General features: G+C 43.3%; 3 protein-coding genes across 8 annotated transcripts in view; 1 reads left to right on the forward strand and 2 right to left on the reverse strand.

Annotated features, from left to right (window-relative positions):
• Positions 1–1,775: 1,775 nt before the first annotated feature.
• LOC309488344 (uncharacterized protein) overlaps positions 1,776–19,739 on the reverse strand; it is a 64,540-nt gene continuing 46,576 nt past the window's right edge. Inside the window, exons 1-6 of one of the 2 annotated variants that reach the window (XM_082156579.1) lie at positions 5,133–5,292; positions 4,702–4,801; positions 4,531–4,611; positions 4,338–4,359; positions 4,144–4,250; positions 1,776–4,048 (exon numbers count right to left, since the gene is read on the reverse strand). In XM_082156579.1, the coding sequence (XP_082012705.1) occupies positions 4,011–4,048; positions 4,144–4,250; positions 4,338–4,359; positions 4,531–4,611; positions 4,702–4,801; positions 5,133–5,261 (477 nt within the window). In that variant the 5' untranslated portion in view covers positions 5,262–5,292 and the 3' untranslated portion in view covers positions 1,776–4,010. Of the gene's footprint in view, positions 4,049–4,143; positions 4,251–4,337; positions 4,360–4,530; positions 4,612–4,701; positions 4,802–5,132; positions 5,293–19,739 lie in introns of those variants that run through there. The other variant, XM_082156577.1, reaches the window with a different exon arrangement.
• LOC309488454 (uncharacterized protein) lies at positions 5,830–11,387 on the reverse strand. 2 transcript variants are annotated; one of them, XM_082156690.1, is made up of 4 exons: positions 10,364–11,387; positions 9,466–10,328; positions 9,043–9,429; positions 5,830–8,910 (listed from the first exon to the last, which is right to left on the reverse strand). In XM_082156690.1, the coding sequence occupies exon 4, from the start codon at positions 8,903–8,905 to the stop codon at positions 7,670–7,672; it is 1,236 nt and encodes a 411-aa protein (XP_082012816.1). In that variant the 5' UTR covers positions 8,906–8,910; positions 9,043–9,429; positions 9,466–10,328; positions 10,364–11,387; the 3' UTR covers positions 5,830–7,669. The 2 variants fall into 2 exon arrangements, with proteins under 2 accessions (XP_082012816.1, XP_082012815.1); XM_082156689.1 differs by having other exon boundaries at positions 9,466–11,387.
• Positions 18,974–19,739, forward strand: part of LOC309488345 (uncharacterized protein) — a 139,713-nt gene continuing 138,947 nt past the window's right edge. For 2 of the 4 annotated variants that reach the window (XM_082156581.1, XM_082156584.1), the window contains exons 1-3: positions 18,974–19,162; positions 19,430–19,529; positions 19,620–19,700. In XM_082156581.1, coding sequence (XP_082012707.1) covers positions 19,133–19,162; positions 19,430–19,529; positions 19,620–19,700 — 211 coding nt within the window. In that variant the 5' untranslated portion in view covers positions 18,974–19,132. The remainder of the gene's footprint in view (positions 19,163–19,429; positions 19,530–19,619; positions 19,701–19,739) is intronic. The other 2 variants (XM_082156580.1, XM_082156583.1) reach the window with 2 other exon arrangements.

Consider the following 19,739-nt stretch of genomic DNA (forward strand, 5'->3'; position numbering starts at 1 on the left):
TTTTACTTTATGTTTCCTTTATTAAATAAATCACTATTCTTTGCAATTGAGTCCTCACCTAGTTTTCTTTAGTTATCACGTAACATAACGATCCGACCATGTCGAGGACTCAGCGAAGGAATTCACGTCACCCACCAGCGTGTCTCGTGCCCCCACTACGAACGTATTCTTCGTTTTCAGTCGCTAAGTTCCCTCCGCCAACAAGGGGCTGATATGAGGAAGTTCACGGCCGAATCTGGTAGCCGCTCCTTAAGGAGGGGGTAATGTCACATGCCTGTCCTGTATCGTGTAGCACATGTGGTGTTTGTGTTCCTGTCTCTGTTTCGATCCCACCCTCCTTGTTATCTCATTATTGGTTTCATTTGCCCCACCTGTTGTTCCCTCATTACCTGCCTGATTTGTCCCTTTTATAAGTTCCTTTGTGTTTGCAGTCTGTGTCGGATCGTTGTCTTGTATACGTCTCCTGTTTTCCTGTGACCCTCCGGTATGTTTGTTTTGGAAGTTGTTGTTTTGTATTATGTTTCTCCCCCTTGTGGGTTTTTGTTTTACTTTGTTTCTTTTATTAAATAAATCACTATTCTTTGCAATTGAGTCCTCACCTAGTTTTCTTTAGTTATCACGTAACAATATCAGTATTTATATTTACAATTATTTCAAACAGAAACCAAGAACAAACATTTGCTAGACCAACAGCAGCACATTGCAAAATTGTTTATTTACCCCCAACTCTCTTTGCAGAACACACAATTCTTGCTCCCCGCGTCTCCCCAACCATTTCCTCCTGCATAATCAGTTTTTTTCTTCTCCTTTTTGCTGCAAATCAGTGCACAGACAATATGGATCGCAAGCTTCTTGCGGGCTATCGTTTTTAATAACAATTTAAGTCTCGCACGAGAATTCCGGTCTCACGTGTACACGCGTGATCTTGTGTTAATTCCTTCTCGCGTGTTTGGTTGTGAAACGTAATTTGCGGACCAGACAGAAGTTCTCAGCGTTTTGTTTTCTTTTGTAAAGTCATGCAATATGTGAAACCCCGTCGCCGATCCATCATGCAGTGTGAACACAGCAGCAACTGAATGTTACCCCAGATAGTTGTGCAGTGTGAAAAGAACTGTGACCCGACTACTTTGAAAATCGTGCAGTGTGAATTCGGCATTATCTAAAACCATATATTTCTGGTCTTGGAGTCTCTACTAATGGGCTGATGAGTTTAATCATGTGTGTTTGATTAGGAGTAGTTGGAAAATGTGTAGTGTTAGGGCCTGTTTACACGACACCTTTTCCAAAATAACGTAGGCTAAAACTTTTTATGCGTTTTGGCCGTTCGTTTACACGAAAAGGCGTTTTGGGTGGATGAAAATGCAAACTTTTGAAAATGGGTTTCAAAGTGCAAGTTTTTGAAAATGGTCTTGCAAACAAAAATGCAAATCTCTGAAAACTATGACGTCATGCACATGGGTATTATATGTTCAATCTATTGTGTTTCATCGTCATCTAACGGCCTGGCTGCAGAATACAGTGTTTTTAGTCTTTTTTGTGGAAAAGGAAAAACTACTGCAATAAACCACCCGCATCTGAGTTTTGCATAAACCTACCAGTATATTACAAGACACACATACTGTACATTACTGGTTACTGGTGTTTTTTAATGATATTTACAGTCAAACTGTCATGTGCATTTAAGGACCCCTACAGCACAGTTTACTACAGTCTTTAACTACTGTCTTTTACCCTCCACAACACAAATACAGACAAATGAACACCCAAGGACCGACTTAGTAAAAAAAACTTTTCTTGGCAGTCTACACTTCATAATTTATAACAAACAAATGTCCACAATTACAGTTCCTTTTGCATTGTAACATCACTATTAATTAATAATTCATTTTCATGAGATAAACTTCTTTACTATGAATTTGCAAACAGATTTCAACATATTTATAGGTGTTTGTCTTTAACTATTATATAATAACACCAAAATAAACCATTTGATACAATGCACTTATTGTTTACATGTATTTATATTGTACTTTTTTTTTTTTACTGTATTTAAAAATAGCTGCATATAATTTGTAATTCTAAAACAATGGCTAAATAACACTCAAATAAAACATTTGATACAATGCACTTTTTAAAACAGTACTGTCTATACTGGATAGATCCAGCGACGATAAAGTCACAGTCTCAATACAGGGTGATGTAAAAAATGTTATGCTGGACAGGACCAGCAATGATGTAGACACTGATAAGTCAGGGCGGGGTAGGGAGGGAAGCAATGCTTTAGAGTCCCAATCGATCAGCCAGATGTTCCCAATTTCAATCTCCACCAAAATACCCTCTGGTACGGTAGTTACTGGCTCACACCCCTGGTCAGACTCACGTTGGGGCTTTGGCTCCAGGGCGATAATTGGTGCTGTAGTCAGTGGCTCTGTCCTCGCGGCGGGTAGAAGCTCTCAGTCTGCGGGGAGCTCTGGTGTTGTTGTCACCATTGTGCAGGGTGATGGTGGGCTGAGCTCTGAGTCTGGCTGCGGGATGTTTGGAAGGTGGGGCTGGACAAGGTTAATTTCATCCTCCGCTTCGACCCACTGTGAATGCGGATCCATTCACCCACAGTGCAAAGTTAATATAGGCCTCCAGGGATCCAGCAGGGATCACTGCAGGGCATAACAAAGCAGATCTCGGGCCCGCACCTGAATCCCTCCATTATACAGGCATCGTCGCAAGTGGCAGGTGGCCAGGGCGGAGCAGGCCGGGCTAAGACCATCTCGTGAGATGGAGGTTGTGCAGGACGCCAGGGTGCAGCAGGCAGTGCAAGTGGCCAGGGTGGAGCCAGCCGGGCTGAAGACCATCTATGAGGAGCCACGGTGGAGCATAGGACCACCAGAGCAAAGTAGTGGTCTGAAGATCCCCACGGGAAGACCTCCATGGTTGTGTCAGGGCAAACAGAAAGCTCATGGGCAGGCACCGCTTCACCTTTACAGTGAGGACAGTGGGAGAACCTCTGAGACCCCCAGATTTGATACGAACACAGAGATTCCAGCTGCTCGCACCGATATTGACAGAGTGTCAGCCAAACTGGAAGCCAGCCTTTAACACCTAGGAACTGCCTTGGTAGCTTCAGATGCAACGTTCATGATGGATGATAAATCTGGCGTGGCGTCCATGACAGCTGGGGACTCTGGCATGGTAGCCATGATGGCTGGAGACTCAAGCGTGACGTCCATGATGGCTGGGGACTCTGGTGTGGCGTCCATGATGGCTGGGGACTCTGGTGTGACGTCCATGATGGCTGGGGACTCTGGTGTGGCGTCCATGATGGCTGGGGACTCTGGTGTGGCGGCCATGATGGCTGGGGACTCTAGTGTGGTGGCCATGATGGCTGGGGATTCTGGTGTGGTGGCCATGTTGTGAAGAGGCTGTGGTGTGGCGGCCATGTCCTGAAGAGGCTCAGGTCTTGGGATCACCGGACTGGAAAGAGCTGAGCAACGTACTTGTAATCACCAGACTTGGAAGCGCTGGAATCCGTGTGCCTATTGCATCACCACCAAAAATGTTTAGGGGAAGCATCCTCCTCTACCTCCCCCAATGAAGGAGGAACCACTGATCCGAAGGGCATAGTCTAGGAACTCACACAGAGATCGTCGAGGACCATCACGGATGAGTATGGATTGTAACAGGTTATTTAGCCCACAGCAAAATAAGTAAATAAGAGTTAAGTCTTGGAGGTCAGTGAAATTAGCAATGTCTAGGAAGTCCTGGATGTGGTCCACGAGAGAGAGAGTTCCTTGATGAAGGCGGAAAAGATGTACTGCTGCATCCATGTCGGTGAAGTCTTCTGTCACAAACTGCTCCGGGACTTGGGTGAAGATCCAAATGCTGTTTTATTAGGGTAATCCAAAATTGTCAGAACATAATGAGTCCAGGCAAAGGTTTATGGAAAATGTAGTTCATCATGGAATGGCAAAGGATTAGAGAGAAGTGCCCTGCTCTTTCCTGAGTTAAGATTTTCTTTAGACTGTCTCAGTGTCTTTTATATGTAATGGTTCTCCTGAAAAACACAATCAACACACATCCGGTCAAGATTTCATTAGTGTTTGTTTCAGTACACAGAAGTACAATACGACGAGCAGATTGGTTGTTTACCTGTAGAGCTTTCATCAGATTCACCAGATTTACTGATTCTGATAAAGCAGATTGCCACGATCACAGCCAGCATGAAGACAGCAACTACCACATATGAGCAACCATACCTGAGGATTGGTTCAATATTTTATTACGTTTACCATGAATTCAGTTTTCACAAAGCAAAGAGGTTTAAAAAAAGAAGATAAACTCACAAGGTTATCTGTGGCAGTTGTCCTAGGGGGAAATGGGTGAAAGCAATTAGCTTATGTGAATATATTTTATATACGAGAAAAATAATTGTATTCTCGGAGCAGTACTGAAATGAACAGCCCAGTCTGATCTGCAAAGGCATCTAGTCTATAAACTCTCAGTCATGTAAACGGCGGTGAAACAGTTTTTACATACCTTCACAGCTGCGGCATTTATTACAATCCACACCAATGTGGACTCTGGGTCCTTCGGAGCAGTTTTTGACAACATACCAACCTGTAGATTTGCATTGAATGATTATTTAGTGATTAACAGTGGTCACTGCAATATATTCAGATGTATTATTATTTAGTTAGTGGAGCTCACCTTCTGGGCAGTTAAGGCAGCACTGCAAATCTGGAAGTTGGAAATGGTTCTCTGGGCATGTTTCGACACATAGAGTACTGAGCGCCCCCACAAATATTGCCTGGAGTTACTAGAGTACTTCAATATATAACTCTCAAATTACATATGTCTAAATCTGGACAAGTTCAAGACAAGAAAATGGAAACCAAATACAATTTTTGCAGAATGTAAAACATGAACAAAATCCCTTTCAGTCATTCTAGTGTGAAAATATTATCTTTACATGCTTGGTAATGTTTACTTTATCATATAGATTAAATCAACAACCAAAGACTTTTTCACTGTAGTTACATTTTTTAGTTTGCACATGATACGGTTCCGAGACTTTCCAAAACACATTTGATATCTGTTTGCTTCATTGTAGGTTGTAGACTGAAACACGTGTTTCTTACCAATGTCTTCTGTAAATCCCTTATACACAACTCTCTGCTTTTAACCAGCCTGAAACAATGACGCATTGAAGGTGTGGCCTCTAGGAGATCCAGGCTATATGTCTCAGCCCGGAAATGAAGGTGAACCATTTATGGTTTAGAGCGGGTTTTATTCAGGGCTGCCAACTCTGACGTATTTAGTGTGAGACGTGAGATTGACGCAATTGACTCTTTTCACACGCTCACACGCCCAGGGACGTCACTAGGATTGGAAGACAGGGGGGGGCTTAGCTTCCAGGGTATTTGTAACTTGCGTTTGCAAAATCTTTGCACTCACATCTAGAGCTACACATATGCCTATTATAGAGATAGGTTATATTATTGGCAAAGAATAAAGAGTTGTGATTAGCTTGCTAAGTTAACCATTTCTTGTATTTTGCTAGTTCACTCTAGCTAGACTACAGTTTTCCATAGCAAACCAAAATATCCCCTTTCCTTTACCTCAAGAAAACGTAGCTAAAGGTAAGCAGGTAATTAAAAACAACTTACAATTTCACTCTGTATCACAACACTTACCAATCTTCCTTTCACCATTAAGCTAGGTTTATACTCGACGAGTCCGCACGAGCGCGAAGGTGCGCAAAAATTCCGTCATTGCGGTGTGGGCGGTCGTGCGAGTTGGGTGTGCAAGACCCCATTTCGCTTGGCGGTGTGCGCGGCTCCGCATCCGAAGATGAACGACTTCGAGCCGAATCTGGCCGAGCTCGAACTTCTCACCACACCGGCACCCAGTTTGCACGTCTAAATTAGTTGCTTACATTTAAAAAATGAGCATACAATAGCATAACACGTATTTTTAATGAACATTAAGGTCCATGTTTAAAAAAAAAATTCACGAAACGTAATTAAATGTTTAGTGAAATTAGAAAATATGTAAGAGATTGTTAATTTAGTTATATTGTATACACATTCTCATATCCATATATTTTGTTTTACTGTCACAAGTAATAATCTCAGGGTTTACTGGGTTTTACACGATTCTTTTTGTAGTGTGGTATTGGTGGTGGTGTACTCAGAGCCGTTGGGTGTACTAAAATAAACATTGTCACGTGTGTATAGCTTTCTTCTTCTCACCGCTGATTCCTGATGGTTTAGAGGACAATTACTCGAGTCGCCCCCTATCGTTTCAAAGAATAGTACAACGGCGAGCGTGTCAAGTATAAACGCCTCGTCCGTTTGGGGAGGTGCACGCGCAGTCTGCGGAGACTCGCGCTGCGGAGCCAGGCGAAAGTATAAACAAGTGTATCGGTGTGTGTGGGCGGGAGGGTGCATAGCGAGTTCAACTTCAGACCAAAGTAGAGTAACGACGAGACGAGATGAATCCTCCAGTTACTTGCAGCGTTTCGGTCTGCAACGCTCTGAAAGCTGCCACAGTTCACACCAATGCAACAAGACGGTGCGGTGCATCATCTTGATAGCACAACGACTCTTTGTACTTCTGTCCAACTGCCGATTTTTCGGCATTTTTTTTGTAGCTGGATATATATAATTTGTTGCGTCTAAATATGAATGAGGATACGGTTATTGATAAATTGAATTGTTATTGTTGTTCTTATTATCATTTAGGGGGGCTTAGGAACATTTTGGGGTAGCTTCAGCCCCCCTAAAATAGGCCTAACGACGTCCCTGCTCACGCCACACATCCACCCTTCACGCAGAGAAAAATCGCAAAGCAAAGAGTACACTGACACCGACAGACAAGACAGAGCAGGTTACTTTTGATATGAAACAAATCCTCAGCTCTCAGATTCTGTCAATTTTATTACGAAATTCAAACAATAAATACTGTTTTAGCGCTTGTAAATGTGATGCAACAGATCACTGTAGCGCCTCAGTTCAAGCGGCACGTGAACCGATCATCTCTCACTCTTTACTACTAGTTTTAGAAAATAAACACGAATGAACAATAGTTATGTTGAAAGATACAGTACAACTTACCGAAATGTATATGCCTCTCACATAATATCGATCAATCAGTATTTTTCAACTGCGGAAAGAGGTCAATAAAACAGCTGGAGAACAATGTCACATAACATTACATTTACCTTTTAATGACCATAGCACGTTAATTGGCTAGAAAATTTATATTTTTGCTAAATATGTGCACCATATTACATTTTTATTTTATTTTTACTTATTAAAATATTATAACATTATTATAATAAAAACCACATTTAATTTGAGTTATTTTAAACCTTTAATTATAATACCAGCTGGAAGGGCTCTCAGTATTTATGTTTACAGTATTAGGTGAGATTTTTTTACAGAAAAATGTACATGTATCTACTGTACCTAGTATTTATCCAAATGAATCGATATTGAATCAAGATCGGAATCAAATCACAAGAATTAAATTGAAATCGTGAGATTTGTGTCAAGCAATAATATAAACCGTAGCCTACCAGTCATTGTACCATGTAAACATTGTAATGTTGTCGCTAAACTTAATACGTCACGGAACAGTTAACGTGAGACGAGGATACAGATGCAGAGGAAATTTATTTATTAACAGACACCACCGGCTCAGGAACTGGAACAGACACCACCGGCTCAGGAACTGGAACCACCGGCTCAGGAACAGGAACAGACACCACCGGCTCAGGAACTGGAACAGACACCACCGGCTCAGGAACTGGAACAGACACCACCGGCTCAGGAACTGGAACAGACACCACCGGCCCAGGCTCAGGCACTGGAACTGGCACCACCCGCTCAGGCACTGGAACAGACACCACCGGCTCAGGCACTGGAACCACCGGCTCAGGCACTGGAACTGGCACCAACGGCTCAGGCACTGGAACTGGCACCAACGGCTCAGGCTCAGGCACTGGAACTGGCACCAACGGCTCAGGCACTGGAACTGGCACCAACGGCTCAGTGGCGGCCATCTTGTCCGAAGACACAGGCTCGGCGGCGGCCATCTTGTCCGTAGACACAGGCTCGGCAGGAGTGACGTGAACAGGCTCGGCGGCAACCATCTTGTCCGCAGACACTGGATCTGGCTCGGCGGCGGCCATCTTGTCCGAAGACACAGGCTCGGCGGCGGCCATCCTGTCCGAAGACACAGGCTCGGCAGACGTGACGTGAACAGTCTCTGGATCGGCAGACGTGACATGAACAGTCTCTGGATCGGCAGACGTGACGTGAACAGTCTCTGGATCGGCAGACGTGACGTGAACAGTCTCTGGATCGGCAGACGTGACGGGTCGCTGGGGTGGCGGCGGCAAGGCGAGCAGCTTGGGCGGGGCCGGTAGGGCGAGCAGCTTGGGCGGGGCTGGCAGGGCGAGCAGCTCGGGCGGGGCCGGCAGGGCGAGCAGCTTGGGCGGGGCTGGCAGAGCGAGCAGCTCGGGTGAGACCGGCAGGGCAAGGTACCAGGGCGATGCGTCAGGGATGGCAGTCACCTCCGGGATGGCCTCCGGGTTAGGAGCCACCGGACAGGTCATTGAGGGGGCCTTTCTCTTCCTCCTCCGTCTCCGGACCACCGGAACTGGGACCACTGGAACTGGGACCACCGGAACTGGGACCACCGGACTCGGGACCACCGGAACAGGGTTCTTCCCTCTCCTCCGTTTCGGAACCAGCGGTGAAGGCTTTCCTTTCCGCTGACTGCCGTCTGCCGTGGTCCTCTCCTCCTCCATAGTCCTTTGAGCGCACCTGGCGAAATACTCCAGCAAAGAAATAGAGGATCCTTTCTCCTCTCCTTGAGGAAAAATCTCACTCCGCTGTATCCACATTTTGGCTGGTTCGTTCTGTCACGGAACAGTTAACGTGAGACGAGGATACAGATGCAGAGGAAATTTATTAGTAACATTCAGACAAGGTACAAAAACTCAAAACACAGAGACTCCAGGAACAAGAAACTCGGACAAACGAACCAGCACAGGACTACAAACACAGGGAGGCTAAATAGGGGAACAAACAAGGAGGGTAACGAGACAGACAGGTGGGACAAATAAACCAATAATCAGATAACAAGATGGGAGGGGCTAGACAATAGACAGGAGCACATGGCCCAAAACAACAAAACACCCATGTGCAGCACAAGACAGGACAGGCATGTGACAATACATTTCTGTTTAGTTACCAAATGTTTTGACAATCACAATAACTTTTTTTTTTACATGAAAAGGGTATATATGGACTTATCTAACTCTGGGGGATATGGTGAATAAGCTAAAGTCCCAAAAAGTTGGCGTGTTCCTTTAAATCAAGGCAATCGTATTGGCCAGTGACAGCCTATGACATCATACTAGTGCGACTAGGAATATACAATATACATATACATAAGGGGCACCTAGGGAACATGACAGCCACTTGACAGAGGCATGGCAAAGAGAAGCAGTGTCTTGTTCCCTGTTCTCAGTCGTAACCTGAGACATTCCCTTTCGAAAGGGAACTTGCACTGCGTCCTGAGACGCTTATGGCGAATTAAATACCCACGCTGCAATTCTGAGGTGAGTGCATGCCAAAACAATGACGGAGACTATAACATAATAATGGCAGCTTCCAGCAGAAGTGCCAAAACCACTCACCCCTTCTGGTCACACATAGGGCCCTATCTTGCACCCGGCGCAATTGACTTTGTACAGCGACGCATGTATCATTCCTATTTTGCACCCACGCACAGTGGACTTTTCCCTCCACAGACGCACGTCGGTTAACTAAGAAATACACTTGCGCTCCCGGGGGCGGTTCAGCGCAAAGAGGAGGCGTGTTCCGGCGCAAACGTTCCCTCATGCTATTTTGCAGGTTTAGAAAACAATTCCGCCACTGACCGAAAAAATCTTGTTTAAAGTCAGTGGCGCGTTGCGCATGTTATTCATATGCTATTTTAAGGGCGCATGCTTGGCCATAATCAATGTAGCGTGTGCACAACGTGCATACACTTTGATTCTCTCATCTGCACAGAAGCAGCAGTTTTCATTTTTGCAAATCATACATTATTACGATAGATAGATAGACAGATAGACAGTTTATTATAAAAGCATACATCTAGCTTACACATTTACTCAAATCATATCATACGCCTGTTTAACCGAAGTTAATTTGGGTGTGTTTCTCCATCCTCAATGTCACTTCTCTATCTTTTACGGCTCTGACGAGAACGTCGGTCTCCTCGGCTGTGAACCGCTCCTGGCGTGCGCCTGGCAAATCCGCCTTTATAATAGGAATCCGCTATAGAACAAGCGTGCCTGCTCTTAAAGGGAATGTGAGATGACGCTCTGATTGGTTTATTTCACGTTATGCCCAAACCACACCTATGAATAATGAAGCTACTTCAGACCAACCCATTTTAGATTTGCGTCGGGCGCAAGAGTCATTTATCCCGCCGGTATAATAGCAACAGCGCCCAAGACCCGCCCACAAAGTTACTTGCGTTTCGCGCTTGATACTTGCGTTTCAGACCGTTAAAATAGGGCCCATAGACTGTCAGTGACAATACTCCCTATGGCCACTGCCCGAGATATCATGCCACAATGTGCTCAGTAGAGCGGTGGCTTCAGCTTAGAGAGACTCTCTAGACTAGAGAGAGGAAGCTAACTCACCCAACACACTGATGACATATCACTATCTGGCTCAGATAAGTGGAGGCCCTTTCAAGCTTCAAAGGCCCGTGAAGGGCTTGGAACCAACGTCTTCACTGGGAAGGGATTCCTTTAAGGTTATATGGCCAGGGGCCTAATAGGAACCCTGGCCAGTCACTTTTAGGGGGACAACATGTCAACCCCATAGCCACCAGGGAGGCTGACCTAGTCTAGCCAACAACCTGTCTGTTTCCTGAACAGAGCCTCTTATCATTACTTGCCTCATGAGAGGTAGCCAGATGAAAGGGACTGCAAAAAGGCAGTAACCAGCTCACACCGGATAAAGAGATGGGTATCCTGTGGAGCAGGACTCAGCATAGCGCTTTCCAAACCTTACAACCAAGGGGAGTTACTCTGCTCGACCCAGGACCTACAGAGTGCTATCTTTTTCAAAGCACTGTGGAGGCTGGGTACTCCATAGGGAGTACCTAACAACCTAATAACATTTTCTACCAGGGAGGTCTCATGAGAATCCTTCAACCTTCTGACTAGACTTCGGGAGCGGAGTACTCCACAAAACAACCCTCTCAAGTGAGGGGAGTACTCCCAAGCTCAAGCGAGCAGAGCATCGACCAAGCTCCAAGCAAGCAATAACAGAGAGGCTCCATAAAAGCCTGCAACTTGATGTAACTCTAAGGGCGCTTTCACACTGGCAGTTTAGTGCGGACCGGGGCACGGTTCGCATGAAAAATCGCTAATGTGAACGCTGTCATCGGACCCGGGTGCACACTAGAGTACCGAACCCGAGACTACCTGGAGGAGGTGGTCTGAGCTCGGTTGCTCCCGAACCGTGGCGCGGTTCGCGTTAATGTGCAAGCAACACGGACTCGGGTGCGTGCTTGTTCAGGAAGTATACTATCCCGCGCATGCATATCACTGTCGCATCAGTGAAAAATCTTCTGCGAGCAGCAGAAACACGGCGTCCCCTGGATATGTGCTGAATTACACCATGTAATGAACATAAACGTAGTTGTCTCTCACTATGTTGTGCATAATAGCACCAAAAAAACAGACAAATTACAGCTATGCTCAGTCTAGTTGTATTCTTCATGCGTTTTCCGTGTGCGTTTGCGATGACGTAAAATCACTGCAAACGCACCTGGGTTCGATACAACTAATTGAGTGTGAAACCAGACCAACGCTGCGGGGGGCGCCGGGAACTAGCGCACTCGGGTTCGGACCGCAGCAAACGAACCCAGTGGAAAAACGCCCTAAGTCATGGGTGCCCAATCCTGCTCCTGCTGATCGACTGTCCTGCACAGTTCATCTCCAACCCTAATCAAACACACCTGAAGCAACCAATTAAGGTCTTCAGGATCACTTGAAAATTAAAGGCAGGTGTGTTTGATTAGGGTTGCAGATGAACTGTGCATGACAGTCGATCGGCAGGAGCAGGATTGGGCACCCCTGCTCTAAGTTAAGTGAATTGCTTTTGATACTTAAGACACTGTTTGTATGAACAGGTCAGGTTTTTTTTTGTGTGTGATTGGATTGATCCCTTCAAAAACTGAGATGGCGAGCCTCCCACTGAGCGACTGTTTATTTAGTGGAGCAGAGAAGGAGGAATTCTGCACTTTTCCCACTTTGGATGACATAAAAGAACATTCATTCATACACATACAAAGTTCTATGGACTAAGATTTGTTAAGAGATGTTATTTAGCTGTTATATTGACTGAGCAGTTGAATTGTTCTCTTACTGATTTGAACCAGGTAACTGTGATTAGTATTTTTTTCCTCTCTCTCTTTATGATGTTGAAATTTGGGTGAATATTTCCATGTCTAAGTTAAATAATATAATAGTGCTGAACAAACCAAAATCCAAAGGATTAACAAAAGCTCTAATTTAAACTATTAAACAACAGGTTAATACATTTAAATAAATATGAACTCCAAACAGGAGAATAATATAAACTATATAATTAGAATATAAATAGATATAGATAAATCAAATAACAACAGAGCTGAAAATCATTGTCGTTGAAATTTCTCGTCATTGTCTGCGTTTATATATGCCATACCAATCTTGCCCTCTGTAGCGAGCCTTAGCTACTGGTCCATTACCTGGTGTTCTGAAATTCAATGGATAAGCCACTGTACAGTGTTACTAAACACCTTGTAATCACTATTGACTTTGCTTACATGATGGAATATCATACATCTCGCAAGTTATTTTGGCAAAAATGACATGTAACCAAATTCAAGGTTATTTAGGCTAGAAGTGGGTTACTCATAGCCTGAAGCTAACTGCTAAAGTGGATGAAACGCACAATAAGTTGCGCTATCAAGATCGTTCAACTTGAAAAGGAGATTAAAGAACTGCGGGTTGAAAACATGTCTGAAAGAAAACTTTGATAGTACTTGTGTCTATGGAATCTCAAGCTACAAGGGGTCCCAGAGCATGATGGAGATCACGCGAGAAGTGTGACTGTGGCGAGCAGGACGAGGCCGAGCGCCGTGAGAGAACGGCACGAGGCCGGTGGCGTGATGTAATGATGAGCGCCACCTGCGTGACGCACCTGTCTTGTATCTCTCACGGAGGTATTTCAGCACCAATGTAGCAAGGTTTGTTGTTATGGAAAGTAGGAGACGGGAACCGGCGAACGTTAAACAAATACAAAATGAAAGTAAAAGCGGCAGCCCCCACGTCCGACTGCCACGCACACACATAATAAAACATATATAAAACACAACGTAAAATCGAGGCTTGGGGGATCATTTATAAAACTGTGCGTAGGATCCCTACTAAAAGCATACATACGCTGAAAGACAAAAATGGCGTACAGTAAAAAAATATTCAGACTTATAAAACCGTGCGTACTTTCAGAGCCTGCGCTAAATTCCTTTATAAATCCCAGTCAGCAGAAGATTGTGCGCACATGTGTCTCCGAACGCATATATGTATATATGAAATACCATATATGGAGCCATATAACCATATATGGAGTAATAACCATATATGGAGGTTACAACGCCACGTATATTCATCCACGTGATACCATGTTTAACGGTACAAGACATTAGGAAAATATGAGATATAGATGTGCTGTCACATTACATTGCTAAAAATAATTTAGTAGTATAATAATTTAACAAAAATATTTTCTCAGACAATCTGCTATTATTATGATAAGCAATCCTCTCTGTAGTTAACATGACATTTAAGAAGGGATGGATGTTTGCTGCATGTGATAGGCTTGGTGAGTGAAATTATATTTGTATTATCTTGCTGTATATGTATAATTTTCTTTACATTTTCTGTCTAAAATTGACCAAAAAGCCATTAACTCCAGGTCACCATCGGTGTCGCCAAACTACTCCGTCTCCAAAATGTTCGTATGCATGTTTGCGTGCAGGTGCGCAAATTTTCCAGTCAAGTTTGTTTTTATAAATCACAACTTATGCGTCGGAAATGGCGTACGCATCTTTCAGGGCCTGTTTTGTGCATACGCAACTGTTATAAATGACGCCCCTGGTCCTCTCTCATCCTTCACTGTCGTCGCTCCTCCTTTTATGCTCCCGAAGCTCCTCCGTGAGAGGTATGAAACCGGTGTGTCACGCACTTACAACATAAACCAACATTACAAAATAAACCAACAACATATGATGATTGATGATGAGCGTGGCGTTTTAGAGTGGATGAGAAGCTTTTGGAAAATGGCTGAAATCACTAGTGTGGACTGAGAGCGGTTTTAAACAAAAACGCCATTTTCAAATGTATCTGGATTAATGTAGATGTAGCCTCAGTCTCTTGATAGAGAGAAAAACAGATTCCTACTTTATTCACACACACACACACACACACACACACACACACACACACACACACACACACACACACACACACACACACACACACACACACACACACACACACGTGTAACATTTCCACTAAAGTTGAGTCAGTTTTCTGAGCCCAAATGCAATTTATTCTATAATAGTGTGTAAACAAAGCAATAACTTAACATAAACTTGACTAGGTAAGGCGTGGCATGGAGATGAAACTCACAGCAGTGGACTACAGCATCAGAAGACTACTGATGAGCAACAACTGAACCAATGAGAACGTAACACAAAGGAAAACAAAAGCACATGGCATGAACACAATGGAAACTAGGGAAACACACAACATGACAACAAACAGCCCAACCAAACCACCAGCCTTAAATATCCCTCTCTTTAAAGGGTGTCTCCGGAGGCCTAACCCTAACACGACAAAAACATTAACAAAAAGTCCTGGAGGATGGAGGAGATGAGGCGGGCAAGGGGGAGGGATGGTGAGCCAGGAGAATGGCGAGCCTCATGTGGAATGAGGTCTGGGTCATGGTGAGTTTCAGGGCAAAGTTCATGGTATAGTTAATGACTTAAATCCTGGAACAAAAGAATACCTTGATAGTGGAGCATAGGTGGAACTAGACTGTAAAACAGGGGTCTCAACCCTGGTCCTTGAGCACCACTGTCCTGCAGAGTTTAGCTCCAATCGTGATCAAACTCACCTACCTGTAGCTTCCTAGTTTACGGTTATTTTTAAAAACGGAGACATTTCCCTTCATTTGTGCCCTTCGTTTACACACAAACGTAGAATTCTTTCTAAAAACTCTTTCTAAAAAGGCCAGAGTGGAGATTTTGGAAAACTTTGTTTGCACGTGTGACCGGTCTGGGTCTTCGCTCTGCGTTGTGTTGACAATTAAAGGAGACCGGACAACAGAAATTCCGCAGACCACTTTTTATTCTGGGTGAATAAAAAAAGGAACATTTATGAAAAAGAGGCCTTTCTTCCCAGTTTCGCCATTGGCCTGTCAGTCAAAACAGATCATTTTAGCCACAGATCTTGGTTAAACACTCAAAACGAATACATACTTCATGTTCCATAACCCTTCAATAAGATTAACTTCATTTTTAACACAAAAATATATATTACAGTTTTTTTCGATTGCTAAACGACAGTGAGCACAACTGGAGCTACATGTGCAGAACTCTAACTACAGTCTGCACTACCAACAGTCACCTGAGCTAAACAGTTCACATCACCTGCAAAACTCACTCCAAGCAACACAACTCTTAACACATGGCTCAAAACAGGCTCAGTGCAGCCAAACACTACACACAACCCTCACTGAGATAACACACACTGTCACTCAGAACACACTGAGAGGAAAAACACTAGCATCAAACACCAATACAGAAAATACAAACTTTTCATCTTTACAGTTTGAACAATTTCAGTTACTTCATACAAAGTAATATTTTCTTCAAAGAAAAGAGTGACATTCTTTCACATGATTTAAAAAAAAAATTTGAACATAACAATTCTTTAAGGTAAATGAAAATGAGCAGTTTTCTTCAATAGTCTGTAGTAATTTACGGAATTACAGTAATGAGAAAAAAAAGGTAGAAACTAAAAGTACATACTGTAATTCAAACAAATAATTGAGGGGCTAATCCTGCCTCTCTCTAGCATCAGGCCACAGGTTTTCATCAACATCATATCTAATGTTCTCTCTTGCCATGCACCTGGGGAAGAACCTTCTGGAGTGCCTTATCCATCCCTGGCAGTCCTCTGGACTCGTGTCCTCACATCTGGCACGCATCCGCCCTCTCCCTGCCACCCTTCTCCCTCCACGAACCCGTCTTCCTTGTTCCATTTCCAAAATTAGTCTTTCTGAGCTCTACCTATATATATATATATATATATATATATATATATATATATATATATATATATATATATATATATATATGTGCCCACTGTCGTTTAGCAATCGAAAAAAACTGTAAATGACAAGAAACTAACTCATCTTAAGCTCGAGCAAACCTCACCTTTCCCCAGCCGCGCTTCCCGCGAACTGAAGGAAAGCAACCGGAACTTATTTCTTAAGGGGACACGTACCATATTTAAAGGAGCCATATGTAAGATTGTGGCCCAAACTGGTACTGCAATCACGTTCAAATTACTGTAGTGTATCCCCTCCCCCTCCTCCCTGACTCAAGGTTGCCAGATAGGCTGCAGGATCCAGCACGAACGTTTGTAGCTGCAGCTGTGGTAACTAGAGCTGAGCTGGCAACCCGGATGCTGAAACACTACTGACTTCGTGATTGGTAGATAGGTGGAGGGTGGAGCATCAGGCCACCCTCCACCCATGGAGCATCAGGCCACCCTCAACACAACATGACAACATCAACATCAGTTGAGGGCTGCAACTTCACTTTTTAAATGACAATATCCTGGCCGGATTACTGTTGTCAGTGATATAAGTATTTGAAATGAACTTGATTTCTTAATGTCTAGTGACATATCAGGGCCATTTTATGATTAATTGAAATACATTTCTTACATACAGCTCCTTTAACAATTACTACAAACACTGTAGAAATGCACATATAAACATAGAAAACAGCTCAAATAACAGAAATTAATATTAAAAGAATTGCCAGAATACAAAATAATTATGTAAATTGATAAAGGGAGAGATTTTGTGTGAAATTAATAAATTGCTATAACATCTGTTACACAAAATCTGAGTTTTAGGCAGCCGACGTCACAGTATGCGACAGAACTTGCACCTACGTCAAAAGTGCGACCTATGTTTACATTTTCATTTGGCTATGGTGATCATGGATGCATTCAGAGTAGCAGTCGCATTTATGTTGGTGCAAACCCTTTTCGTCTGTTTGCATTTGCAAATACAGCTGTTCAAAAGAGAAAGAGGAAGTGATTCGTTGCTGTTGTTGCTATTTTCGGGATTCTGATTGGCTAACTTGGGCTTGAGCTACTCGTTACACTGCCACCTACAGGTTTGGCATGCTCTTGACAGCATATATACACAGATTCGTGTAAACTAACACTTGTGTACACAATGTTATTTTTGAAAACAGAGAGGGTGAAATGTCTGTTAATGAAAATAGCCGGCCACGTGTAAACGTAGCCCTAGTAATCCTGAAGAGCTTAATTAGCTGGTTAAGGTGTGTTTGATTAGGGTTGGCGCTAAACTCTGCAGGACAGTGGCCCTCGAGGACCAGGGTGGAGAACGCCTGCTGTAGAACATGGACCATAGTGCCAAGACAGGCCTGGACTAATGTTGGATTTGTTCAAGTCTTTTATTTTGAAATTTGCCTTGGTCTTGTTTCCTGATTTGTCTTGTGACTCCCTTGCCCCTCATGTGCTCCTTCATACTTGTGTCATGTCCTGATTGGTTTGTTTAATTGACCTATCAGTAAGCCCTTCCCCTTGAACGCAGATAAGCCAATGGCAGTTGAGTATCAGTTGCATGGGGACCAGAACTTGGACATTTTTAAGTTTCAGCGCCATTGAGAAACATTCGGGAGATCCAAATCTGTCGTCGGTTTAATGATGTTTATGTTACAAAAATGGTGAAACGATGTGCCTGGGGTACCTTTTACACTGATTCCAGGTATCCTGAGAGGATGGGCATTAACAGGCACTAACACTAGACTTCTCCCGTGTGCATTGTGATCTGTAAACCCTCGCTTCCAAATTAATCGTGTTATGTTAATTTTTTGCACCATGACCTCCAGCCAAACACCCCCCCAGAAGCCTTTTTTCCCTTGGTCAAACATTATTAAAGTTAGAGCTTATTTAGAGATATCAGCCGGATGGCTTAGTGCAGGCGCTAACGGATCCAAGGATGTATCCCGTAAATTACCCCACTAATAATGCCCAGAATGGTGCCAAACTTATACAGTGGTACAAATAGGTTCTTTACTCATAAAACGAGGCATTGGAAAGTTTGTAAGTACATCAGGAGTTTATTTAAATAATACTTGCCTGATGGCTTATGCTAACGCTAACCCGGACGTCGAGGTCACTTCCGAGATTTGGGAAAAGCACGTTAAAGTCCTGACAGAAAGCGATGCATAAGGATGAAGTGTAACGACGAATTATACATTTTTTCCAAAGTGTTGAAAACTTAGTGTTAACTAATAATTGTTGAAAACTGGTTGCAAAAAAATATTAGTGCATTCCTGGAACTGGGCGTCGTTACACTACAGTATACCCTATAGTCATGAACTATACCATGAACTTTGCCCTGAAACCCACCATGACCCAGACCTCATTCCACATGGTCCTGGCCCGCCATCCCTCCCCCTTGACCGCCTCATCTCCACCATCCTCCATCACTCTTTGTTAATGTTTTTGGTTGGGCTGTTTGATGTCATGTCGTGTAATACCCTAGTTTCCATTGTGTTCATGCCATGCGCTCTAGTCTAAACCATATATAATATACTTTGCCTGGATCTCCTAGAAGCCACACCTTCAGTGCGTCATTGTTTCTGGCTGATTAAAATCATAGAGTCGAGTATAAAGGATTTACAGAAGACACTGGTAAGAAACACTTGTTTCAGTCTACAACCTACAATGAAGCAAACAGACATCAAACGTGTTTTGGTAAGTGTGAGATCTGTTTCATGAGCAAACTAAACATTTTAACTACTGTGAAAAAGTTGTGGTTGTTGTTTTAATCTATATGATAAAGTAAACATTACCAAGCATGTAAAGATAATATTTTCACTCTAGAATGACTGAAAGGGATTTTGTTCATGTTTTCTACTTTCTGCAAAAATAGTTTTTGGTTTCCATTTTCTTGTCTTGAACTGTTTCTAATCCCAGATTCAGACATATGTAATTTGAGAGTTATATATCTCGTAACGCTAGGCAATATTTGTGGGTGCACTCAGTACTCTATGTGTCGAAACATGCCCAGAGAACCATTTCCAACTTCCAGATTTGCAGTGCTGCCTTAACTGCCCAGAAGGTGAGCTCCACTGACTAAATTATAATACATCTGAATATATTGCAGTGACCACTGTTAATCACTAAATAATCATTCAATGCAAATCTACAGGTTGGTATGTTGTCAAGAACTGCTCCGAAGGACCTGGAGTCCACATTGGTGTGGATTGTAATAAATGCCGCAGATGTGAAGGTATGTAAAAACTGTTTCATCGCTGTTTACATGACTGAG

Source organism: Leuciscus leuciscus (genome assembly GCF_965113295.1).
Source record: "Leuciscus leuciscus genome assembly, chromosome: 23".
Lineage (NCBI taxonomy): Eukaryota > Metazoa > Chordata > Actinopteri > Cypriniformes > Leuciscidae > Leuciscus > Leuciscus leuciscus.